The sequence below is a fragment of the Berghia stephanieae genome, chromosome 4, assembly GCF_034508935.2.
Source record: "Berghia stephanieae isolate SIO BIC M18660-M18661 chromosome 4, UCSD_Bste_1.3, whole genome shotgun sequence".
Taxonomy (NCBI): domain Eukaryota; kingdom Metazoa; phylum Mollusca; class Gastropoda; order Nudibranchia; family Aeolidiidae; genus Berghia; species Berghia stephanieae.
The window spans coordinates 16,010,978-16,038,777 of NC_088363.1; the positions used below are offsets into that span (position 1 = coordinate 16,010,978).

The 27,800-nt window shown below is 34.0% G+C and overlaps 2 protein-coding genes across 5 annotated transcripts in view; one reads left to right on the forward strand and one right to left on the reverse strand.

The window, feature by feature from the left end:
* Positions 1 to 22,910, reverse strand: part of LOC144970103 (uncharacterized) — a 36,847-nt gene extending 13,937 nt beyond the window's left edge. Inside the window, exons 1-7 of one of the 2 annotated variants that reach the window (XM_078909331.1) lie at positions 8,947 to 9,320; positions 7,152 to 7,367; positions 4,947 to 5,122; positions 4,306 to 4,465; positions 3,700 to 3,894; positions 2,936 to 3,073; positions 311 to 470 (exon numbers count right to left, since the gene is read on the reverse strand). In XM_078909331.1, the coding sequence (XP_078765457.1) occupies positions 311 to 470; positions 2,936 to 3,073; positions 3,700 to 3,894; positions 4,306 to 4,465; positions 4,947 to 5,122; positions 7,152 to 7,367; positions 8,947 to 9,177 (1,276 nt within the window). In that variant the 5' untranslated portion in view covers positions 9,178 to 9,320. Of the gene's footprint in view, positions 1 to 310; positions 471 to 2,935; positions 3,074 to 3,699; positions 3,895 to 4,305; positions 4,466 to 4,946; positions 5,123 to 7,151; positions 7,368 to 8,946; positions 9,321 to 22,510 lie in introns of those variants that run through there. The other variant, XM_078909332.1, reaches the window with a different exon arrangement.
* LOC144970102 (copper-transporting ATPase 1-like) overlaps positions 9,393 to 27,800 on the forward strand; it is a 69,638-nt gene continuing 51,230 nt past the window's right edge. The window contains exons 1-3 of one of the 3 annotated variants that reach the window (XM_078909330.1): positions 9,393 to 9,758; positions 10,843 to 11,190; positions 13,169 to 13,195. Coding sequence is in view for 2 of the 3 variants with exons in the window: in XM_078909327.1 (XP_078765453.1) it covers positions 11,080 to 11,190 (111 nt within the window). In the remaining variant the exon portion in view is untranslated. Of the gene's footprint in view, positions 9,759 to 10,842; positions 11,191 to 13,168; positions 13,196 to 23,834; positions 24,479 to 27,800 lie in introns of those variants that run through there. The other 2 variants (XM_078909327.1, XM_078909328.1) reach the window with 2 other exon arrangements.

Consider the following 27,800-nt stretch of genomic DNA (forward strand, 5'->3'; position numbering starts at 1 on the left):
GATTTAAGAACTTAGTCTGATGTTTTTTGAGTTAAAGAACTATAAAACATATAACATGTCATCATTATTATCGTTATCATAATTATTTCTGACTCTTTTAATATATAATTATTTTTCTTATCTGGTCTAGCCGACATATATACTGAATCACGATCACATTTGTCAGCTAGGATAATCGAAAGTGAAGAGAGAAAAAACAACTTAACAAAACATTAGAAGATAATGCTTAGAACAGAATTACGTCTCTTTTCAAAACACCAAAAAGGCAGTTATAACAACAACAAAAAATAATTCAAAAACAAAACAATACTCGAATGTAAGGTGTGGACAGTTTCCTTTTCCAATTTCAATTTTTCCTCCCTTTGAAGCAAATAGGCCTGCAGATTTCTTATAGTTTGAGATGACTGCTTGTATTTTTTCTCTATTGCATCAACTTCCACATCCCTTTTCTTCAAGGCTCGTTCACAAACCTTGTGAGAGTAATCATTTTTTAAAATTTGGCGTGACTTCTGCTTTGTTCTTTTTATCTTTTATTTTGTGATTTACATGATAAAATATGAACAAAAAATCAATATCAAAAATGCAACCAATCGTCTCAAAAGGTATCATGTTGGAATGAATATATTGATTAAAATTGAATTATAAATTTAACTTATAAAATTTGACTTAAAATAAATGCCCATATTAAGGAGGAGGATTCCTATTTCCTAAACTTTAACCCCTCCCCCCCCCCCCCCCCCCCCCCTCCAATAAACTCCTAATTCTTTTAACTCAATTTTCTTCATCTAATTCACTCTGACAAAATACCAGATTGACGCAGTGGCTCTCAACTGGCACATGGATCCATAATACATTTTATGTAGCTATGCGGTCTAGTGGTATGACAATCATCTTCAGATCGGAAAGTCCAGGGTTCAAGTCCTGCTTTGATCAGCACATAATTGAGTTCTTGACAAAGGCTCTTTACTTACATTCTCTCACCTTACTCAGGTATAAAATGAGTACCTTGCTGTTAACAGCATTATCTCTGTCTGAAAAAAAAAAGTAATATCACCTCACAGGTATCATGTCTCATCCTAAATGGAAAGTGCTGTTGTTGGCTAGGGACCCCTTGTACCGAGCGTTGAGCTTGTTTAGTGGATATTGCAATATATAAATGCTCAAGTTATTATATGAGAAGACACGTTTTTTAGGAGGATAGTCATCCTGTAACTTTATTATCCCTTTCGTCTGATACTAACAATACACAACTTATCATTTTTTTTCTGATGTAAATTCCTTTTCACTTTCATATCTATCAGTATTAAAACTGGTAACATCATGGCCCTGGACCTCAGACTGTTATGTAGATTATGTAAACTGCATACAGCTTATTGTTATGCAAGGTATGGTGAAAGGTCAACAGAGAAGAGAAAGACAAAGGAAAATGTGACTGGATAACATCGAGGAATGGAACGGATTGATGTTGTACAAGTTGATAGAAAAGGCCAATGGCAAAGATGTGTGATACTGGTACTAGATTGTGAAGTCTGCATCCCACAAGTCCCTCCGACAATGATCCGGTCACGGGAATGAGGGAGTGAGTGAGTGAGTGATAGCGATGAAACAAATTTGAATCTACTTTCAGGCGACCTGGTAGCTCAGTTGGGTGGAGCACCCACCTCACAAGCAGAAGGCTTAGTATCAGTCTCAGCAATTGACTAGCTCCTTATTCAAACCAGCACTATGGGCCTTATAACCCTAAAAAATTACTTTTCTATTATTTTGGGGGGGGGGGGGGGGATTTTTCCTTTAGTAAGCTTTTTTTCTGCTGAAAACACCAAACGGGTTGCTGTGGCAATCGTCACTGCGCATTTGACTTTACAGGGATGGGACAAACTCTAGACCCCATAAGGTACATGTAAAAGGATGATTTACAATTTAGCTATGCATAAACCAAACGTTATGCTATATGTATCACCTTTGTTGAGAAATCTTTCCGATATATTTAATATGTTCATGACAAAGTCAAAGCCTCTTAGTTATTGAATTTAAAACATAAACTATTTACCTTCAGTATAAAATAATTGTATTATTTGATGCACAAGTGATGAGACTTTACAGATAATTAACCCTTTAATCCTTAAATCACTTCACTGCCATACTCTGGAAAGACACAAATTAAACAATTTTAATTTGGCCAGAAAACTTGTCTTTCAAATATCAATCGATTTAAATAACTCTCATCTTGGCGAACAATCTCAAACCTGGGGTCCCATGTTTGAGAGTTTTTGCCAAGATGAGGGTTATTTAAATCAATCAAAATTTGAAGGACTAGTTTTTTGGCCAAATCTATAAATACGTGACTATCCAGAGTATGAAAATTAACTGGTTAATGGCAAAACTGACATTCTTTCGAGTCACGTGCTCTTTTTCCACTATCTATCTAGTTTTAATTTTAGGCCATCCATTTCACTGAATAGAAGATAACAGCATTTGACTCAGGTTTCTTATGAATCCAAAGTAGCCTTGCTCTGATTGATTGAAATGGTAGGATATGACATCACAATTGATTGAAATCATTACCCGCCTGCGAGGTGTTAACGACAAGATTGAAGGTCTTTCAGTGTATAATTTTTGCCAACACTTATCTGGTTAAAGCTGCAGAGTCGACAGAGTAAACTTAATGGAACTTGGGCTACGCTGAAACCTTAGTCGCATTGCCATGACTGTTTTATTGGTGAAAGACATGAATAAAATTAAACAATGCCTGTAAAAGGTTATCTTTCAAAGTCACCTACAGCTTTACACCAATCCTAAACAGCTTTACATAGTTATTTAACAGTCTTTCTTGCACGCCTTAAATTAATCTTTTAACAGCCTTACAAGAATTTTAAACAGCTATTCATAAATTAAGATACAAACTCTCTCCCAATTCTACACTTAATCAAGTTACCTTAGAGCTCATATCTTTCTCATCTACTTTTTCTTTGAGAGAGTTATTCGCTTGTTGTAAGTTGGACAACCGTTTCCTTAAATTTTCGATGTCATTATGGAGTTTGGTAAGTTCTTTAGACTTCTCACAATTCGCCTCCTGAAAAAAATAATTAGTAAAATCTTATAACACAACCCCTCCCCCATCCTTGTTATTATACTAACTTCACCTGTTGCTTTTCCCCCAAGTCGACTATGAGTTTGAATCAAATTAACTCCACCATAATGTTATATTGCCCTATCCCTATATCTTCAACTTTGCCATAATAATAATAATAATAATAATAATAATAATAATAATAATAATAATAATAATAATAATAATAATAATAATAATAATAATAATAATAATAATAAAAGTAATAATAATAATAATGATACATAAAACTAGGCATCAACAAAGCAGGAGCAGTAGCGGCATCAACTATATATAATAGCAACCATCACCATCATCATCATCATTATTATTATTATTATTATTATTATTATTATTATTATTATTATTATTATTATTATTATTATTATTATTATTATTATCATCATTATTATTTTAAATATTATTATTATTGTCATCATTATTATTATCATCATCATCATCATCATCATCATCATCATCATCATAACAATAACACCAACAAAAAACTATAACAACAAGAACAACAATTTTGGAAGTATTTCATGGAATCTAATTAATATTAATATTTGTATGGAATCAATTTTCCTTACCCACTGTTCATTATATTGTTGAGTCATTTTAAGAGTTTCGGCTCTGATCTCAATTTCATCCTTCTCTAGTTTATACACTTTTGCCTTGTATGTCTCAAGCTCCTGAGCACAATTGGTATTTTCTGAGTTCAAATTGGCACGGACTCGCTCCAGCATTTTAGAATATTCTTCTACCTCTTGAATCCTTTTTTGAAACTTTGTGATATAGAAATAAAACAGTTTCAAAAATATTTTTATTTGGTTATGAGGAAAACGTGATTGTGTCATATTAATAATATGGTCATAAAACTATAGAAAAAAACCCTCGTTTTTTTGTTTTTTTTTAAACAAAAAACAAACAATTAAGATATTGAGGGAATCGAGTTTTACTTTTTTTTCAATGATGCATAATGGTACCTTGTCCTCACTGATGATAATCATTCTTAAAATCAAATATAAAATTGACTGCGTCTTGCAACTTATCAAATGGATTTTTAAAATTCATTTACCACTGTACAATTTCATTTAACCAGTTTTAAATCGATCAATATTTGAAGGACGATATTTATGGCCAAATTTTGTAATGCAAGTTTTTACAGAGTACTGCAGTTAACTGGTTAAGGTTACCTCTGAAGACTTTTTTTCACTGGCCTTGATCATGCCATTGAGATGAGCTATCTCCTTTTTAAAGCTCTCCTCTTTCATAGCCATTCGTTCATTTCCTTCTTGGATCTTCATATCTTTAAGTTCTAAATCTACCTTTAATTGAACCAGGGCTTCCTCCAGCCTGTGGATCAAAAAATCTAAATTAAAAATCTTTTTTTCTTTTCCCAGAAGCAAGGAGAGAGGAGGGAGGGGGGGGGGGGGTTATATCACCAAGTTGATGTCTTTTAACACCATTCTCGGATCATGAATTTAATTCTATTGGAATAAATAGTGACAAATATTGTTGAGGGTGCCATCATTTGCAAATGTTTAGCTCTAGACCATGCTCTTTTTAGAATTTCCCTCAGGTGACATTTTCGTGTTATTTATATATGCACAGATGAAATTGTTTTGCGTAAATTTTTGTACGGATTTTCTTCCTCATCATGATGTTAATTTTCTAGTATCATGCTGTTTATCAATAAAACCAAACATTCATTACTCATTTTACTGCACTCTGTTGAGGATTATACTGAGACTTGGGCAATTTTGGTCTTTCTTTACTATGGGTCAGGAAGCAAAATTTCTCCCAGGGAGGAACAAAGGAAATGTTTTGTACGTACTCTTTCCTCTCAGCAACAGCTAAATGAGCGACCGTTTGGAGTTCCTGGATTCCTGAACCATCTTCGACCAGGGCTGTCAACTGAGATATTTCATCTTGGAGTTTCAAAATGACACCTCTGGCTCTAGCCTCCTTCTCAGCAACCACCTCAACCTCATTCCATGCCTGATGCACTTGCTAAATAAGTAAATAAATAAATAAAAATAAATAAATAAATAAAAACAAATAAATAAATGGATAAATAAAAACAAATAAATAAATAAATGGATAAACAAATAAATAAATTTTTAAAAAGTAAACCAACAAATAAATCAATAATCACTTTTTTAAAATAAATAAATGAATGAATAGATAAATAAATAAATAGATATGTAAATAAAATTTAAAACAAACAAATAAATAAATCAATCAATCGTCAATCAATCAATCAATATATCAGTCAATCAATCAATCAATAAGTAAATAAAGATTGAAAGGTGAATTCCACCGCTTGAGAATAATATATGTGACCAATCGTCTCAAACTGGTAATATATTGAGATGAACAGGTTAGTAAGAAATGAACATAGAGCTAACAATATAATGAAACTTTGTTGTCATAATAAGGACAAAATGAATGGTTTTTATAAGTGTGCGAAAGACTACAATTTCATTAATCTGATCATTTTAATTTTCAAGTCACTTTATGACATCTGATTCACCCAAACATAACACCAGACTGAGGAGTAGTAGTAGTAGTTGTTGTTGTTGTTGTTGCTGTTGTTGTTGTAGACGTAGTAGTATTGTTGTAGACATAATAGTAGTAGTAGTGGTAGTAGTAGTAGTAGTAGTCGTAGTAGTAGCAGTAGAAGTAGTAGTAGTAGTAGTAGTAGTAGTAGTAGTAGTAGTAGTAGTAGAGTAGTAGTAGTAGTAGTATGTAGTATAGTAGTAGTAGTATAGTTAGTAAGTAGTATTGTTGAGTAGTAGTATAGTAGTAGTAGTAGTAGTATAGTAGTAGTAGTAGTATGTTGAGAGTGAAGTAGTAGTAGTAGTAGTAGTAGTAGTAGTAGTAAGTAGTAGTAGTAGGTATAGTAGTAGTAGTAGTGGTAGTAGTAGTAGTAGTAGTAGTAGTATAGTAGTAGTAGTAGTAGTAGTAGATAGTTGTTGTTGTTGTTGTGTTGTTGTATAGTTGTGTTAGACGTGAGTAGTAGTAGTAGTAGTGTTGTAGTAGTAGTAGTAGTAGTAGTATAGTAGTAGTAGGTAGTAGTAGTAGTAGTAGTAGTAGTAGTAGTAGTAGTAGTATAGTGTATAGTAGATGTAGTAGTATAGTAGTAGTAGTAGTAGTAGTAGTAGTAGTAGTAGTAGTAGTAGTAGTAGTGATAGTAGTAGTGTTAGTATGTAGTAGTGATAGTAGTAGTAAGTAGTAGTAGTATAGTAGTAGTAGTAGTAGTAGTAGTATAGTAGTATAGAGTAGTAGTAGTAGTAGTAGTAGTAGTAGTAGTAGTAGTAGTAGTAGTAGTAGTATAGTAGTAGTAGTAGTAGTATAATAGAGTAGTAGTAGTAGTTGTGTTGTTGTTGTTGTGTTGTTGTAACGTAAGTAGTAGTAGTATTGTAGTAGTAGTATAGTAGTAGTAGTAGTAGTAGTAGTAGTAGTAGTAGTAGTAGTAGTAGTAGTAGTATGTTTGTGTGTTGTTGTTGTAGACGTGTGAAGTAGTGTAGTAGTAGTATAGTAGTAGTAGTATAGTAGTATAGTAGTAGTAGTAGTAGTAGTAGTCAGGAGCGTATAGTAGTAGTAGTAGTAGTAGTAGATTAGTAGTAGTAGTAAGTAGAGAGTAGTAGTAGTAGTAAGTAGTAGTAGTAGTAGTAGTAGTAGTAGTAGTAGTAGTAGTAGTAGTAGTAGTGTAGTTAGTAGTAGTAGTAGTAGTAGTAGTAGTAGTAGTAGTAGTAGTAGTAGTAGTAGTAGTAGTAGTAGTAGTAGTAGTAGTAGTAGTAGTAGTAGTAGTAGTAGTAGTAGTAGTAGTAGTAGTAGTAGTAGTAGTAGTAGTAGTAGTAGTAGTAATAGTAATAGTAGTAGAAGTGCTGGTTGTCGTGGTGATGGTGTTGTAAATGAATAGAAGTAGCAGTAGTTGCTGTTGTTGGTGTGGATTTTGTCGGGGGTTTGTTTCTGTTTAGTTTTTTCGTTGGTTTTTTTTTTTTTTTTATTTATTGACTGAGTATGAAATACAAACCTTTGTCAAATTATTGATTATAGATTTGTCTTCTTGGGCTAGATGAATTGCCAGGTGGACTTTATCAGCATTATTTTTTATCTCACAACGAAGACTGGAATTTTCAAAGACGAATTTTCTCAGAATGGCATGAGATTTTCTCAGTGATTCATACAATTTTTTATACTCATCTAATATCTTCTCCACAGATGAATCCCCTTCAAATTCACTGACGACCTGGTGGCAAAATATATTTGATAAAATTAATCAATGAATAAAATATAATACAAATAGATGATTAAATAAAGAAATGAATAAATAAATAGTAATTATATGTAAATAACTAAATTATTAAGTCTCATTATTACTTTGACAAGAGAAAATGAAAACAATCATTTCAAACTTTTTTTTTTTCAAAAGAAATTCACCATTGGTAAATTCATGTCCAATATCTATATATTATGAGTTTCGTTTCTCCTCATCTTCTTCTCCTCCTCCAACGTTAAGTCTATAGAAGTAATGTGTTGTGATTTGTCTTTAATTGAAAATTTTAAATTATATTTATTTATTTATTTTATGAATTTGGCCTCGGGGTCAGGTTATTCAATCAACATGCAGTGCTTACAGCTTTGAAAATGACACCAGTTATCGTGTATTTTATTAAAACTAGACAAATTAACATTTCAATGCTACTGTTTTTACTGACTAAGTTGTTGTTTTTTTCTTTTTTTTTTTTTCTTTTTAACAGTATTTGTTTTTTTTTGTTTTTTTTTTTTGTTTGGGGGGGGGGGGGGGGGGGTTGGGATAGTTGGAGGTTGTTGTTTTTTTGTTTTGTTTTTTGTTTTTGTTTTTGTTTGGCCTCTGTCCTCAATCGAGAACCGTGAACCCATGATCCAAAGCAGTCGGTACTTGTCTATCAGTAGAAAAACAGTAGGCTAGGGGCTAGGGGCTAGAAGTAATAAGCCCCACAGACGTTGCGTATCGCTCACAATTTTAACATAGGCGATTGAAAAAATGCATAAGTGTCATCAGATGTACTAAAGGTAGTTATGGAATTTAAGTTGAGTGGAAAGAAATAGTCTATGGGACGGACCGGGCTAAATAGCAGGGAATAATCTGGTTAATGTTCAGTAAGACTCAAACCATCAATTGGCCTCATATGGAAAATGTCTCCATTAGGTTTCAGAACGATTGCACTCAATTTTAGATCATCTGTCAACTACTTACATTAGGCGTAAATATCTCTTTATATATATATATATATATATATATATATATAATATATATATATATATATATATATATATATATATATATTGCAGTCAACATTTCTTAAATGATTTCAGATCCAACCGATTTTTCATATAATATCTATCTAGTTGTTGTTGTTGTTGATGTTTGTTTGTTTGGGGTTTTCCCCCGCTATTTTCTTAAAATAAAAACTTTCATACAAGTTTATCTTCATATCATTTCCCATGGTATATTAACATTATTACCTTATTCCTATTGGTTAAATTTCTTGTTTGAAGTCTATATCCTATTTGTGCCTTTCTTGGTTTTTGACCAACATAAGATTTGCGTGAGAGGGGTTTTTTTTTTAAATTTTATTCTATTTTAAAAAATTGTGTTTGTCATTTTATTTATACATACATTTAAAGTTATTTTCTTTCATTTCCTTTCCAGACCCTTGCAACAACTTTGCTACTCAGTGTAGAATAGAACGTATTTTGATAAACTGAATGTCATTTATTTTATTTGTTTGCTTTTTTAAAAGGCGTAGTAGGGATCATCGTTTAATTTAAATCTTGAAACTTACGCTAGAGAAAGTTCTGTGGATTTTTTGCATCTCCTCCATTTCTATGTCTTGGGAATATCCTCGCACAACTGCATTATCGAGATCTGATTGAACGACGCTCGCAATCCCAAATTCTGTCGTTGGCTGTTCTATTTCATCTATAGATATCTCTTTGTTTTCCTCGACTAATAGTTCTAGATCCTCTGCCTCACCGGTCCCCTCCCTCGGTGGCAGGTCATTAATGCCAGACATATTATTGTCTCTTCTAACCACAATAGTAGTTAATTGCTTCTCTGTGGTCTTCTGTTTTGTTTTTCAGTTTCAAGAGGCAGAAACCAACGATGTAGCGACCTGAAGTAAACTGTCCTTCGGTCTCTCATCTCTAATTATTTCTCGGTTTCCATGGCAATTGGTAAATGCAAAAATTAAAACATGTTTTCAAATATCAGGAGAAAGAAAAATAATAAGACTTCCATTTTTAAAAATGTAAGAAATGACTCAAAGAGCCAGAGAGAAATAGAAATAAGTTTCATCCCAGTCTTGGAATAATTTTTTTCTTTTTTAATAATAATTTTAAAAATAATTCGAAAAAAGGTAGACTTCGAATGATTTTTTCTACTTCCAACCGTACCTAAACGAAACAATTCAATCGTTTACAAAGTAACGTAACTCGCAGTACCCGACTAAAAAGTAAAAAAAAAAAATTTACCTAGGGAGTTAATACACAGACTTTTATACTCTAGTTGGCACAGGCTTGGTAAAAGGGACAGGTATTTATTATCTATAGATACGCATGGCTGTTTTAGACCTATCTTGCCTCCACTGTTTTCAAGGTAAGTCCACCAGATTTGTTAGATATCACTTATCAAATAAGCCTTATCTGCTGATTTCTCTTATACTTATAGTAGGAGGACGGATCTAAATCGTCCAACTACCCCCACCCCCTGTCCTCCACTTTCCCCTACACTTAAAAGATGTCAACGAATGTGAATGCCATTAACTGTCTTTTATTTTTTTTCTCAAGAAACTTGCTAGTAATGCAGGCAAGGCAGAAGAGGTAGAAGTAGAAGACTAAGTCTCAGACTAAGATTCTTATTCTTAGTAAGAGTAAGAAGAATGTTTGTGTCTGAGAGATTTTGATTTTGCTTTGTCATTGCACAGCTGCCCCCCCCCCCCCCCCCCCCCTTACCAACGTTGTAACTTCTCTTGTATCAGGGTTGTTTTTTTTTTTCAGAAAATGTCAGTCAGATTTATGTTTGAATTTGAATGGCTTTCACCTTCTTGGGAAGAAGCTCTTATTCAATCCATGATGATGATGGCAATGGTACCATTTCTATAACCACCACACTATTACTATCAAATTGGCTGACTTTATTTCTCAACTCCTGTCTGGATTATTTTTCATTTACTGTGATATTCTGACTTTTATTTCTTTCATTATAAAAAAAAAATATATATATATATATATATATTTATTCAGAGCTGAAAAAGAAATTTGTGGTTTGACTTAACTTGAAATTTTATACAGACTTGACTACAGGATTGAGTTTGAGTAACCTCAGGTGAAAAATGTCTCTGTTCTGTGTCGGATTTAATTAATTATGTGTTTGTTTAAAACCATATCCTCCCAACATTTACACCCAATCAAAATTAGTTTGTGACATTTTACTGTCAGTGTTGTTGTTTTGTTTTGGTTTTTTTTTGTTTTTTTTTTTTTTGTTTTTATGCTCTCTGCTGAGTTGATTGATGACTATAAAATGGGGCCAAACCCTGGAATTTAAAAATATATCTTTTTTACACGTCTTATATCTCTTTACCAAAGTAAGTTCTTAATAAATTTTAATATGCTCCCCTGTGTGATTTAAAAAGTGTACTTCAATATGTACATATAATTTCTTTGTCTTTTATCTTTTGCAGATAACATTATCCTATCAGTCAATAAGGTCTTTAATTAAATGACCTGTTTAGTTGAGTTATGTCATGGAGAAGTGTGCCTTGGTCCTCAAATCAATTATTCTTAAATAAACAGTGAATACAACCTACTACTACTGCTATGTCAGTCATTTGTAGGCTTCACAGTCTTCAGAAAGTGGCTAAAAATCAGACGTTTGAAAAGTGTTTTCTGGATGATTGTACATATTTTGAACATTAAAAATGCCAATTCGTAAGAAAGCATTCCTTCACGTGTCAGGTTTACAAAATAAACTGGTTTCTGGGGAAGTGAAACGCATATTGGATAAGCAAATCGGAGTAAGCTCTTCACAGGTATGAATTTTTTATATCTTCGAAAAAATTGTTTTGTCTTACCTCATTGCTTTAACTACTTTCTCATTTTGTTCTCTCACTTGGCACAGGCAGTATTGATACAGAACTCACTGGATTATAGCATGCTCTCGGGAGAAGCCAAAAAGCGTGTTTGAATCTAGCGATTACTGTATGAAAAATCCAAATATAGTCTAACCACTCATTTTAATCAAGTATTGATTACCATGTGTAGGGTCTGTTTTTATGGGGGTTTTTTTTTTCTCTTTCACTCTGCTACATGCTTGAAACAGTTGTTATATGAATGTAGATTTGTATTTAAAAGTTTTTTAAATATGGAATCGGTACTGGTGCAAAATAAAAATCTAAGGCGTGAATGATATAATGCCAGATAAAGCAGAGAGGGAAATAAAAGAAAATGGTTATCCCAAAAATATTAGCCTTCCCTCTACTAGATATAGAACCTTTTACTCTTTTACTCTCCTGATTACCGGTTAGATATGTTACCATTGAAATATTCAATATCTATTAGCTGGAATTGCTCAATGCTTAAATTTATAGATTTGAGCTTGTCTGTCATTTGATCAATGAATGAAGATGTCTGAAAGTACTTTCATCATTAAATTTTAAAGATGATTGATCGGTTTTTAAAGACAAATGGGCTATCCTGCATCTAAAAAGATTTTGATAAAGTTTCTTGGATACCATCTTTCACCATATAGAAGACTAATTTTTTTTCTGATTATACATTTTTTTAAAGATTAAATTGTATGCTGAATGAGATTTGACTTGGACATTAAAATAGTGTGAAAAATAGCATGTGCAAAATTGGACAATATGACCTCAGACCTTTTTGATATTAAAAAGGAGTGAGGCAAGGATGTGTTTTGTCATCAGACCTTTTCAACTTGTACAGTGAAATAATCTTCCATAAATTGAAGAAGTACCAGGCATATGATTTGGAGGAGAGAATTTGACAAACCTGAGGTATGCGGACAATGCAGTTCTTTTGGCTTAGACACCAGAAAACATTCAGATCATGCTTAACAAATTAGTGGTTAGTAGCGAAGTGAAGGGACTTTTGCTGAACGTGAAGAAAATCGAGTGCATGGTTATTGGCAAACAAAACCAAGATCTATCTTTTCACCTCACCAGCAAAGGGAAGACCATCAAACAAGTTTAAAAGTTTAAATATCTCGGAACAACCATCATGAACGACGTTAGGTACTTTGTAGAAATAATGCAAAGAATAGTGATAGCTAAAAACACCTTCCACAATCTAAGACCAGTCATCTTTGCCACCAATGTTAAATTAAACATGAAACTTAAGGTGATCCAAGTTTACATCCTCTCGTCTTTCCTCTATGCATGTGAAACCTGGACTCTGGACAAGGAATGTCAAAACTGCCTAGAAGGTTTCAAAATGTGGTTGTACAGAAGCTAGATAAACATCAAATGATCAGATAGAATGACAAAGAAGTTTTGCATAGAATAGGGAAACCCATCCAGATTGTGAAAACCATCAGAAAAAGGCAAATAGGCGTTCTGGGCCATGTGTGGTGACGAGGGCACATTGAAAGCCTAACATTTAGTGGCTATATAGAAAGAAAAAGAGCTTGTTGTGGTTGTCAGAGGTGACGTTTTTGACCAGTTTGAGGCTGTCAACAAGCAACATCCCGACAATCTCTTGAGTACATGAGGGAGGTAGAGGATAGGTCGTCGTGGAGGCATGTGATAGGCAACATGCATACAAGCGCAGGCCACGGATAAGTAAGTAAGAGAAAGTGAATGTAACAGTTTTTCTTGAAAAGTTATGGGATGATAACCCACAAGTCCTTAATGCCGTCTAATTGTTGGTTATATTTATACATAACCCGATGTCTCCTTTGTCTGCACAATGAATCAGAAGCGTATATTCTTTTGACACATTTTTATTTCATGTTATGCCCTTTGTTGTGCATCTTGGTTTTTTTTTCTACAGGTGCTAGATCGGATCATTTTATTATAAGTGAGTTTGTGTATCGTAGTTAGATCCCCCCCCCCCCCCCACACACACACACAAATGTCTGTCTCTCTCTCTTTCTCTCTCTCTCTCTCTCTCTCTCTCTCTCTCTCTCTCTCTCTCTCTCTCTCTCTCTCTCTCTCTCTCTTCTCCCTCTTCTGCTCTCTCAACATACACATGCACACTCATTTGCACACTTCCTAGCTGTTTCTCTTCCTCCAACAAATTATTCTTGTTTTCCTTTACATATCAATAATCAATATAACATTATGATTTTTGCTTGTGTTCTGTTTTGAAATATGTGTGGGCTCATTGTGTCACCCGGGTTGTTTAGTTTCAACATTATTTTTGTTGTTTTATCGTGTACTATTTCATTTATGATTTATAATTAAGTTTTATCAATGTTTATTACTTTTAGTGTATATGTTCACACCTCATTATTGCTTCAAGTTCTTTTCTGTTATTGTTTCTGTTGGTTATAATTTCTAAATATATCTCTCATTTACATATATGGGCTTCTGGAAGGGGAAAAAGGGATTGGTTCTGTAGGCCCTATTAATCCATTTTATTTTTTTCAATTTAATTATTGTTTTGGTTTTGCAGAGTTCTATTATTTAGTCGCAATTAAATTTTTATTTTGCTGTTGTTTTCGTTAATTTATAGTCATCTGCTGTCGCCTCATATCTGCATATTTGCAAGCCTGATGACCAAATGCAAGTGATGAGCATCTATCATTATATTTAGATTTAGCATTGTGGTTATGGAGAATATTTTGCAATGGCCTGAACAATTTTTCCATTATAAAATGAGAGCATAATTCAGATTTATAAGTCGAACATTGATAGTTCTCGTCACATTTTTGTCTTTCAAACCAAGTTTTATCCGTTAATTCTTTAAAAAAAATGGAGTCGCAAAGCTGCCACTTATAAAGATCTCGTAGGTGTAGGTATCTTTGAGTGATGTCAAATAATAGATAGAATACGGTTGACGTTACACTCCTATTTGTTGCTTTTTTTTTTTTGAACCAGAGACCAATTCAATTCAACAAAATACGGAAATCAGAAAATTCAGATTATTTTTCCTCTAGATAAATTAAGGATTGTATAAAGTAATACTTTAGATGAAACAGATTTAATGTGCTTAGCTTTCTCAGATTTGTGATAAAATTGATCTACATTTCATGGCATTAATTGGTAATTCCAAGTTGTAATGCATATAAAAAATTCAGTTTGGTTTGATATGGATTTTTCTCTGAAAACCGGATTTTGAAGACTTTTCTCATTACAATGATATCACTCACAAGGTCCCAGATTTGAGAGTGTTTGCCAAGATGAGGGAAATTTAAATCGATCGATATTTGGAGGACGAGTTTTCTGATCAAATTTTTAAACATGTGTCTTTCCAGAGTACGGCAGTTAACTGGTTAAAACTCCACAAAATCGATGACCATTATATTTCATATTACGTATGTCAAAAGCATTTGTATAATAGGCTTTATGGTTTAATCAAATATCTTACTCTTACACTCTTGAACGAGACAAAGCAGTGTGATTTTTGATTGATAAGGTGATGAAATGTAAATAGTTAGTGTTGTAAGGATAATAAGGAACTAATACAATGATATTGGATGGCGGTGATGATAACGATAATAACAACAATAATATTATATGATGTTTATGATTTGTTAGCATGTTTTATAGAGTATAGGCGTCTATAGGGAAATCACAGTATGTCATTAATGAATTCTCTTTATACGGTTTTGTTTCCTGTTTGTTTTGATCTCTCTTTCTCTCTTTCTTTTTTTTTTTTTAAACCCACATTTAAAAGTACATTTGTGACTGGCCGTTTTGGTATTGTATTATGTCGGATTGAACCTGAGACTGTTAATCGACTTTTAAATCTTCATTACAAAAGTAATAACGAGAGCCATCCACCAAGAAAAGATAATGTAGATTCTTAAACTGCGCATGGTTAATCTAAATAACTTCCATCATTATGATAGCAACTCTATTCTCCTCATCCTTGTCCATCCCGATATAATACCAGATTAACACAGTGTGTCACATTTTGATTCCAGGGTAAAAGTGATGTGTAGCTATAGATAGAATGAAGTTGACGTCACTCGAGTCTTTGTTATTGTTTTTTGCAATTCGCATTTATGAGTAATTCTCACTAAACTGTATTAACTAGACTATTAAAGTCCATGGTTACACATAGTTTTAGTTTTATGTGTTGGTCCGTTATACTTCCTGATGGCTCCTGATGGCAATGTTATGAGCTTCTTAGCCAAGCGCACACTATCTTTATAATATGAATTAAATTGTATGAGCGATGTAAAGCACGCTGGGTTTTATTTTTAGATTGTTTCTCTTCATTTAGAAAAGGACTTATTTTCTTCATTTAGAAAAGGACTGTTTTCCTTCATTTAGAAAAGGACTGTTTTTCCTCATTTAGAAAAGGACTGTTTTTCCTCATTTAGAAAAGGACTGTTTTTCTTCATTTAGAAAAGGACGTTACACAGGGCCTACATTATAATATTCTATAATGTATATATCAATATCAATGTAAATGTTGGGCACATGTACTAGTAGTACTACTAATAGGATGTTTATCCATCTTGTCAATCTATTTTTTTATGGCTAGCACTATTCAGTATCTGATACTGAATAGTGGTTTTGTACTATTCAGTATCAGATACTGAATAGCGGTTTTCCACTATTCAATATCTGATACTGAATAGTGGTTTTGTACTATTCAGTATCTGATACTGAATAGTGGTTTTGTACTATTCAGTATCTGACACTGAATAGTGGTTTTGCACTATAATACGGTGTTTTTTTTTTCCGAAACCTGACAAAGTTATGGGAAGAGGGCAGCTGTGGGAGTGAATCTGGACTCAGAGAAGTGTACACCTGTGAGGAGTGAACCTGGGACTGGGTTTCGGCGGGTTTCGTAATAAAAAGCAATTACTTTTTTTACGAAACCCGACGATACCTGGCAATATCCGACAAAGTTATGGGCGGTAGGCAGCAGCGTATGTGTGTGTGTGTAAGGGGGGGGGGGGGGGGGGGGGGGGAGAGGAGGAGATGAACCTGAGATTCAGTGAAGTGTACACCAGTGGGGAGTGAACCCGGGACTCTGGGTTTTGTAAAACAGCAATAACAAAATGGAGGGGGGGGGGGGGAGATTACTTTTTTTTTACGAAACCCGACAATATGCGGCAAAGTTGTGGAAAGTAGGCAAAGCGTGGGGACTGAAACTGAGACAGTGAAGTGTACACCAGTCGGGAGTAAATCTGAGACTATGGTTTTCGGCGGGCTTCAGCTAATTTCATATAAAAGCAATTGCCTTTTTACGAAACGCGACGAAAACTTCGCAATATCCGAGAAAGTTATGGTAGTAGCAACAGAGTGGAGTGTAACCTGAGTTCGGGAAGTTGTGCATAAGTGGAGTGAATCTGGGATGGGTTTCGGCGGGTTTAATGTAATCAGTAAAAATCAATTACTTTTGTTTAACGGATATGGCCAAATCCCAACAAATGGAGCAAGTTAGGAAGAGGCAATAATGGGAGATGAACGAATGAACTAAGGAGTGTACTCAGTGGGGATTGAACTGAGACTTGTTTTCGGCTTTCAGGTAGCGAGTTTCACATAAAAGCAATACTATTTTATGACCGAATTCATATCGACAAAATGTGTAAGTAGCAACTTGGGTTGAACGAACTCAGGAAGTTTACACTCTGAGAGACACAGTTGACTTATGGTTTATTGGAGTGATTACAGGAGTTTCACATAAGAGAATTGCTTTTACGACAATCGGATGCGACTAAAGTTATGGGATAATAGCAACAATTTATGTGATCTAGATTGATTAGCATGGAAGTGTACAGATAGGGTCTGAAGAGATCATGTTGTTATAGGGAGGTTTCTAGCGGTTTTTCATTACAATTACTTTTTTATAACCCTGAAACTTTGCAAACCGACAAAGTTATTTAGTGCACTGGGTGGTAACTGGATCAGGGATTGTACACATGGTGTAATGAACTTTAATTTTTTCGGAAGTTTCAGGACTCATCAAAAAAGCAATTACTTTTTTTATAAACCCATGGTAAACTGGCAATAATTCCGACAAGTTATTGAAGCAATCAACGTCAGCTGGTCAACCATGAGACTCAGGAGATTACACAGCATTGTGGGAGTAATGGGACTATGGTTATCAGCAGTTTCACGTTCAATAAAAGCAATTTATTTTTCAACCCGGTTCATGAGTATCCATTAAATGGATTAGAACTAATGAGGGCTATTACAGATTCATGAAGTGTCACCGTGTGATGAACCTGATGCAATGTTGGTTTTAGGGTCGACGATTTCTATAAAGAATGAATATTTTATTATGAAACCCGACGATGGATTGGCTTTAGATGTTTCTCCAAAAAGTTTTGTATATTGGAAAGGGGATGTATTGATTCATGGGAAGTGACCTGTGGAGTTAACCTGAGAAATGGTTTTCCAGCATTTAGAAGACTGTTTCACATAAAAGAATACTTTTTACGAACCGGCAATTATTCAATATTAACTGAATAATCACTTCGATTTTTTTTAATGTTGTTTTTTTTTTTTTTTTTGGATAAAAGTAAATGGGATGGTTTTCGATTAGATTGTAAAAGCATGGTCTATGTCCGTTACGGAAGAACTTTCTTTAGTGCAATTTCGTAGGATTGGGAGATCCTTTAGGGAAGTTCGGTGGATGGAGGAGGGGGGGCGGGGGGAATTGGAGTAATCGGTCATGTCAGTTGGTGCAGTGGGGGGGGGGAGGGGGCATGGATATTGATGATTACTGTCAAAGCGCACGTGCTTCGTTGCACGTACGTACTCACTCTGTACGGATCCTGTGCGCTCTCGTACTATGAAAACTTCTTCTTTTTCTGCTTCTTCTTCTTGTTATGGTTATTGAATTAAAACCGTATAATGGATTTTAGTAAAACATGTTTAATTTTAATATCGTGATGTATGCATGGTGGTATTATTATCTTTGTTGATTGTCTTTTTGTTGTTATTGATGGTTATTTTGACAACGTAATAAATAGTAAACACTTGCATGGGTCAACTAGAAAGATGCAATCAATATATATATATATATATATATATATATATATAATATATATATATATATATATATATTATATATATATAACAGTGTGCCGCAGAATATCATAGCTCCAAAATCTGAGTGCTAATAGGTGGAATAGGTACACATAATATTGCGTTTTTGTGTTGAGTCATTCAATGCTAGCACTACATTAAAAAAAAAAAGGTGCCAGCCATAGTTCCCTAAAGTCTTACGAGTGCTATGGTGCCCGAAACGACCACATTATCTGTTTTCGTAGATTAACAAGGGAAAAGAAAACACTATGAAAGGATATAATGTATTCATACTTGCCTATTATTGAAATGTTTCAGTCACCAAAAAACCCCAATTCCAGGAGATTAATTCAAGTTCAACGTTTTATGGATTATTTCCTCTTTTGGAATCGATACACATTCACTTTGTCACATTCGATTATTCAATATTAAATCTAAATCGTCGACACAAATCGATGAAAATTATTATTGACTTAGAGTCAAACGTTTTCCTCCAGCTTTCAGTGACTATTACATTATAAAATGATTATCACATGTGAGAAGGTCGGTGACTTTCAAAACGGGCTAAGTCGAATTTTTATAATTCAGAGAAAACTGCAATTATTTATCGTTCATTTAGTGGCTTAAAGAAGAAAATACTTGTCTTTTGTGCCTCGTATAGCAATACCCTGAGTGTTTTGAAACTTCAGATTTTCTCTGATGATTCCAAGGTGTCCAATAAATGTAACGTGGCACGTTTTGAAACTTGCCTCCTCATGTACGCTGTTTGTTGTCAAATTATTGGATTATAAATAAGATGATATGACAATACACTGTGCATATTTATTGTATGCACCGTGTCTGATTTTGATTTGGAAGGCTCTATTCTAAACCACGCCCATTTAATGACATATTGAGTGACGTCTGTGTAACATATTTTATTTTATTTTATTATTTTTCTTCTCCTTCCTTATCTTCTCTCTCTCTCTCTCTCTCTCTCGTACATATTGAAGATAGCAGTTGGAAGTGTGTAGTTGTGTACTTAAATATGCCTGATTTATTGATTTATCATTGCCTACCAGGTCTTATTACCGAACGCAATTGTGGGCTTTCTTTAACAATGTTATACTGGACAATAGTTTTTTTGGAATGAGAGTATAAAATATTTATGCTACAACAAAGAGCTCATCACAGTACGTGTTATCAGCCCTACAACAAAACTTACCTAGATCATTTCGATTAAAATCGCAGAAGAATTGTTGATTTAGCTCGTCAAAATATTGGCCACCGTGTGCTTTATGTCGTCATATAGTTAGTATTTTTTTTTTTGTTTTTAATGACATTGATATTATCGTTGTGCATTCTTCCGCGGAATTTATCATAGCGTTGTGTGATTTAAAAAAAATAAGAACAAATACAGAGGCATGAATGAAACAGCCTGCCTGTCAATTGTTTTTTTTTTAATAGGGCGGAAACAAAACCAAGCGATTGGTACCGGTATGTTCAAATAGACTATGCGCCATTTGGTCCTCTCATTAAAACGTGCTGTTTGATGAGTTCAAGATGCTTTGTCATTCCAAAATTTACAAAGTGAATTTAGATATGTGTTCGTAAATTTAGCTCGGTTGTGATTGTGTGAATTTATGTGTTCGTAAATTTAGCTCGGTTTGTGATTGTATTCGTTTGTGGAAGTGTGGAAGGTCAAATTGAAAGGCCGCGTAATTTCATATTTAAAAATGGAGCATGCAACGATCGTTTCGGATACTAATTCATTCTTCAGATAATAAAACAGCTTTCGGAATACAGTCTTAAATTTACAGTACATAAATATTAGTAATAATTCTGTTGAAAGGGTTTGAGACTTTTCGACGAGTAGGGACCATGATAATCAATCGATATGTTTTGTTGTTGTTTTTATTTTATTTTGGTTTGTTTCTTTTGTGTGTGTTTTTTATGTTAAAGTTTTTTATCCAAAATGGGAAAAAGGAATATATAGCTATATCAAGTACAACGCGGCAGAAGGGAGCATTAAAATAGCGATACGAAGGTTTTCTCGCTGGATTTTGTTTGTTTGTTTGTTTTTGTTTTTTTTGTTTTTTGTTGTTTTTTTTGAGGGGGTGGGGGGGGGGGGGTCATAACCACTGTATAATATTTTGGAGTATAGAAATATTATCATAATCATATAATAAATCTTTAGACCGTTCTTGAAATCTCTCAACCGTCGAAGCTGGTTCAAATTTTCGTTCCACTGAGTTATCGCGGAGCTATAATCAATTCACGTAGATTATTTATTAATATCCTATCTAGAAATGCCCTAGGGGACAGAATCACACATCACCGTCTTGCTCAAATTCAAATGTTCTTATTAAAAATAAAAAAAAAGATAAGATAAGAAACTATAATAATGATAAGGCGAAACGAAGTTTGAATGTTTTCATCGCAGCCTCATGATTAATGCCTTTGTATCCACTTTGTCTAGAAAATGCCATCTTGTGTGTGTGTTATCTTTGCACCAAAGTGAATACCGACTATTATCTAATTTACGAGGGTTGCTTGAATTTAATTTACTTTTTTCTTTTGAATAATAATAATAAGAAGAAGAAGAAGAAGAGAAGGAGGAGGAGGAAAAGTAGTATAAATATAATATATACATCTCACTATTGATAAAACTATACCAGAATATACACCATCTTCTCATTTTCTTAATAATCATTTTGTATTATTAAATAGAATTTTTAAAATAGTTAAATTTATATACATGTATTTTTTTAATATAGCAAAGTTTGAAAATTTCAATAGCCACAAAAACCGAGGGCCCAAATCGGTGAAGCGTGACAGTATGAGAGGTAAAGTGGGCTGTAAATGACCTTACTTGAAGTAGGTCATGGTGGGGCTCTACTAAAAAAAGTAAAAGACCGCTTTTGGAACTCTGTGAGTGAAACGTCTTTTTTACGCTCTATTTCCATTCATCACACTGATTAGAAAAATCAACTCACTACGAACTGCCGATGTATTGATTTCATTTCGTACCTTTAGTTTGAACGGAGACTGAAATTGTGTGAAATATTTTACTCTAAAACGAAAACACCGTTGGAGAGAAGTTTTATAAATACGTATTATTAAATCAAAATGAAAAGGCTGTAATCGACGTTTACATATATGCAGGTCTGACATACGAACCCAATTACGGGCCTAGTTTAACATTGTTGTAATGCAAAATATTTTGCGCCATTATTTGAGATTTCCAGTATAACAACGATTCCATAATGAATTGGGTTATCAGACCTGCAAATGAGTGCACGTCGGCTGTAATGAATATATAAGTATAAAACATGAACGTTCCGAGCACTGGTCATTCGTCGTTAACAATTGTTAAAAGAGAAATGAATGAATAAAACCGGCTATGCTTGCTTTGCTGACGAAACGTTCATGACTATTTATTGCTTTGTTATTCTCTGAGGACTTCCCCCGTTTGACCTATTTTCTTATGCGTGCTTTACCCACCGGAGGCATCACTTTCCTTCCATTCCATGCTTAACGAGTTGAGAGACTGTGATTCAATAAGTTGTGAAAATTATTCAAATCTCCGTTGATTTTTATAGGCCAGCAATGGATTTGTTTTGTTTTGACCGGGACTGTGCGTAGCCATCATTAACGCCGGACACTAGAACCCTCCAAGACTGATAGTTTGACGTCATTTTTTTCAGGTTTGTGTAGCTTCTGGTGAGATATCGTTAGTAGAGCTCAAGGACACAAGTTATTTCATTGTTGAATTATTGCATACAACTCACGATTTGTTTTCATTTATGGCCAAGGACGTCATTTTTGGTCAGGTATAAAAAGTTAACGATGGCTACGGACTGAGACGGAACAGCAAGTGCAAGAGACATGTACAGGCCTGTCGTTAAAATAATACAGTTAAAAATCGATGCATACGGCTTTTATAAAATGTCCATAATTGGATTATTTTTAAAAAAAAATTATTTTACAAGATTTTCCGAGTAAAATTGATGAAAATATTCTCGCAGTAAATCACATTGGATCTATTTCTAAGTTGTTAACTTATCGTACGATGAGCATTTTTATCAGAATTAGTAAGGGAGGGTTGCTTTTTTAAAAATTTCAAACCAATCAATGGTAAACTACAAAATAGATAAGAAATATTCGGATTAAGTGTAATATTCAACTGAAGTCGACTTACCTTTTTTTTTTTCTTTTTGTCGTATCCATAAATACACATCTGTACAGTGTGACTTCTCGTCCGTGGAGTTTATATTGGTAACAATCGATACAGAATTGTCGCATGTCATCCATTGGAAGACGAATCAGTATTTGCACGACAGCTTATTTAAGCCTCCACTGGGTCCTCGGCTATATCCTAATTATTATTATCATTATTATGATTATTAGTGTAAGTGTAGGTGATATTACCGTTGTTGTATTCTATATTACCATTTTTTCTCTTTCAAATTGTATGATTTATTGGCGAAAGCCTAAGATTAAATATATAAACTTTGAAACCTAATAAGTGATAAGATATGACAATGTTATAAAGGCTGAAGTAGTCCAGCTTCTTCTTCATTATAATTCCTGTTTACATTATATACATAGTAATAGATTGTGTGTAAACGGAAGGAGTGCGATCAAAGTCCTCACACAATTGCTTTCACTATTTTTAGTACAAGAGCCCACTTATAAGGATGTTTACCTTTGAACCTTGGGATGGGAAAATTCAAATATGTATTATGTTTACTCTCTCATGTTTATTAGTTATGCACTTCGCTGTGTCATAGTCATAACTGTGTTACTAGTTGGTACATACGTGTCGAAGTCGTTCAAAGACTATCTATGTATGTATATATTATATAGCTTTAATATTATCCCTATCACTTGCTCTTAGGAGTCCATCGAAGAACCGTGTTGAACTCGACAATTTAGGAATTTAACCTCTAGCAGACGGGGTTACGCTGTGCTCCAGTTTTCCACAGGATAATATCGTTTTAATCAAGTTTTACGTTTAAGTTTATTTATAGGTTCTCGTCAATATTATTAACAACAAGATCGCTACTATCGTGAACAGCAAGAACCTCTTGTTTCATTAATTGATTGATGAATAAACGGAAAGTGAATAAATGAAATAATGAAAATAGATGAAATATAATCAGGTGAACGTGAAATTAGGTTTTGTAAAAAATGAGGTAAAAGTGATACAACCGTGGCTGGAGCACGAGTCGCACCGCTATTACCGGCAGTTGTAAAAAATGTAAATGATGGGAAATACGTATTGTAAAAAGAAAAAAAATATAGTTTCGCCGTAAAAGGATTAATGAAAACTCTCATCGGTTATCACTTCTACACTTTGGCTGACTAAATGATAGAAGTACTAAATCTGAACCACCGTGTCAATCCTTTCATCTGTCGGCGGGATGAATCCGTTTAAGAAAATTGAGTTTATACCCAAAACGATCAAAATTACGGATTTTTAGTCTTTTTTTAGTTTGATAAACTTCACTCGCTCTCTTAAGTGGAAGTATTCGATTAAAGTCAAATCTAATAGTTTAGACTTTTGAAAAAATCAAGAACAAATCGCAGTTTCAGTGTCACCCCAGCATAATACCGTTTGGTGGCGATTAGACACAAATTATGCGTATGGAGTGTAATATGTATGGGCAACCACTGTGCTCCGCTCTCGGTGATTGAAGTGGAGAAGTCAGTGTGTTGTAATCATCATCAACTTGACTTGGACCTGGACTGACATTGATGAGGTGATGATGACAATGTAACGTTTGTGAGTCTGTATCATTACAATTCCAATCACAGCGACCGACTAGGTAACTGACAACGCTGTCTTCACTTGTTAATGAGTTGATGATGAGGACGACGGCGATGTGAACAATGGACATCTTATTGACTATACGTCATTTATTTATTATTTCGTAGTGGTGATTGTGTACGTGTGTGTGTTGATTAGCTTAAGACACTGTGTTGTGATTCTGATGGAGTGTATTAATGTGTATTGTTTTCGCATAATATGCGTTTCTGTGTCCAATTCTTAAAATATTTTACAAACGGAAACCGTCTTAATAATATAATAATAGCAGATTAATCGACATCGTCATTTAGTGAAACTATCACCATGTACAAGAAGAAGGGATATCGTCGCTTACCGGTGAGTACATTAATTATACATAGGTTGTAGAATAGATATTGTGGTATTGTGGTGATCTCTCTCTCTCTCTCTCTCTCTCTCTCTCTCTCTCTCTCTCTCTCTCTCTCTCTCTCTCTCTCTCTCTCTCTCAATTTATTTTTAAAAACCTAAACGAAGAACGGAGTTATATTATTGTAGTAACAAACACTTCTACGCATGCGTATCACTTACTTTTATTTTGTATAGATCGACGGACATCTAGGTGGTATAGATAGATAGATAGATAGATAGATAGATAGATAGATAGATAGATAGATAGATAGATCAATGTATAGATAGATTGGTAGATAGATAGACATGGGTAGTTAAATAAATAAAATGGCACCTTGACTGAATCAGCCAAATTGGACTTGGGATACGGTATAGAACTCATTTGTTTAAAGTATTCACATAATTTTTTGTTCCTGCACACTCAGATAGTACTGCTTTATAACAGATTGTCATAAATCTTCTGGAACTAGATAAGCATGTTTTGAAGTCACTCCTTATCTGGTCCCCCCCCCCTCTCTCTCTCTCTCTCTCTCTCTCTCTCTCTCTCTCTCTCTCTCTCTCTCTCTCTCTCTCTCTCTCTCTCTCTCTCTACTTGTTCTAATTATGATTTGCTTTTTACACCGATATAACATATTATTTTCTACCGATAAAGCTGAAGAAATTGTGATTATGTGTTTGTGTGTGTGTGTGTGTGTGTGTGTGTGTGTAAAAATGTCCCAAATTCGACCACCACTAGGTTGATTATCGAGTACCAATCTAAATTTCGTTTCATTTGCATTATGTTTAGATTTTTTTATTTGGATCTTTAAAAAACACGTGCTTTATCTGTAATTAAATATGCAAACAGCTGTGTCAATTTCAAAACATGTATGCATTTTTCTATCCCCTAACACATCCTTTTTTTCATGGCCGCCTGATCGCATCTCCATCAGTCAATATTATATTATTTCAACACCATAATTGAACTGTATTTTTTAAAAGTGTAATGTAATGTAATACGTGCTTTCAATCAAGGTCTATGACTTTTTGTGGTCAACATAATTTTTTCCTTTGTTTTGTTTTTCGTTTTTGTATAATAGTAAAATACAGTTTGCTCTATTTGTTTGTTTTTTTTAAAATATCTATTCGATTATTAACTGTTACTGTTCTGGGTGGGGTTCCTGACCTCCCATAGTGGGCAGGGGGGTACATACTGTGTCTTCTATTCCCTGTATCTGTTTTTCAACATGCTATCTGTCATTGTCTTGGAATGAGATTTCTTAGTATTATTCTGGTCCTGGCCGGATACCCTTGCTGAGAGGGAAACAGTCAAATGAATTGTTAGTTTTGGGAGATGATATTTTTTTTCCTTTTAAATCATCTCTCTGTTGTGCACTGTATTATGTTTTGTATACCTATTATATATGATTTGTAAACATTTGAGTGTATTCCTCTTAGTCGGGACCTGTGCTTGTGTCTGGATGAGACTTTTAGGTGATCTCAAACTAAGTACTTTGATAGTGTGCTCTTGGAATATACATCTGTGTCCTATTTGAACAAGTTCCCCTTTTGTCTTCTCTTTTCTTGGCCACTTTAATTGTAATTCTAGAACTTTTTACTATCTTATTTTCTTCCTTTTTACTGGCGCTGATATGACCTTAATGTGTTGCAAGTGCCGTAAAACCCTTAAAAACAAAACAAAAACACCAACTGTTACTGTTACTTTTCTTTATCTTTGACACCATCGCCATCGTTATCTTGGATCGCTTTTATCAGCAAAACTGCTTTTGTATGTATCTTCATTTTGGCCAGATAACGTTTACTTAAAATATCGATCGATTTCATTGATACACAACTCGTCTAAAAACTTTCAAACTTGAGAATTCAAGTAAGTGTCAGAATTTAGACTTTTCTCCCCACCCCCCCCCCCCCCCCTCTCTCTTCTCTCTCTTCTCTCTCTCTCTCTCTCTCTCTCTCTCTCTCTCTCTCTCTCTCTCTCTACTTGTTCTAATTATGATTTGCTTTTTACACCGATATAACATATTATTTTCTACCGATAAAGCTGAAGAAATTGTGATTATGTGTTTGTGTGTGTGTGTGTGTGTGTGGTGTGTGTGTGTGTAAAAATGTCCCAAATTCGACCACCACTAGGTTGATTATCGAGTACCAATCTAAATTTCGTTTCATTTGCATTATGTTTAGATTTTTTTATTTGGATCTTTAAAAAACACGTGCTTTATCTGTAATTAAATATGCAAACAGCTGTGTCAATTTCAAAACATGTATGCATTTTTCTATCCCCTAACACATCCTTTTTTTCATGGCCGCCTGATCGCATCTCCATCAGTCAATATTATATTATTTCAACACCATAATTGAACTGTATTTTTTAAAAGTGTAATGTATGTAAAACGGGCTTTCAATCAAGGTCTATGACTTTTTGTGGTCAACATAATTTTTTCCTTTGTTTTGTTTTTCGTTTTTGTATAATAGTAAAATACAGTTTGCTCTATTTGTTTGTTTTTTTAAAATATCTATTCGATTATTAACTGTTACTGTTCTGGGTGGGGTTCTTGACCTCCCATAGTGGGCAGGGGGGTACATACTGTGTCTTCTATTCCCCTGTATCTGTTTTTCAACATGCTATCTGTCATTGTCTTGGAATGAGATTTCTTAGTATTATTCTGGTCCTGGCCGGATACCCTTGGTGAGAGGGAAACAGTCAAATGAATTGTTAGTTTTGGGAGATGATATTTTTTTCCTTTTAAATCATCTCTCTGTTATGCACTGTATTATGTTTTGTATACATATTATATATGATTTGTAAACATTTGAGTGTATTCCTCTTAGTCGGGACCTGTGCTTGTGTCTGGATGAGACTTTAGGTGATCTCAAACTAAGTACTTTGATAGTGTGCTCTTGGAATATACATCTGTGTCCTATTTGAACAAGTTCCCCTTTTGTCTTCTCTTTTCTTGGCCACTTTAATTGTAATTCTAGAACTTTTTACTATCCCATTTTCTTCCTTTTTACTGGCGCTGATATGACCTTAATGTGTTGCAAGTGCCGTAAAACCCTTAAAAACAAAACAAAAACACCAACTGTTACTGTTACTTTTCTTTATCTTTGACACCATCGCCATCGTTATCTTGGATCGCTTTTATCAGCAAAACTGCTTTTGTATGTATCTTCATTTTGGCCAGATAACGTTTACTTAAAATATCGATCGATTTCATTGATACACAACTCGTCTAAAAACTTTCAAACTTGAGAATTCAAGTAAGTGTCAGAATTTAGACTTTTCTCCCCACCC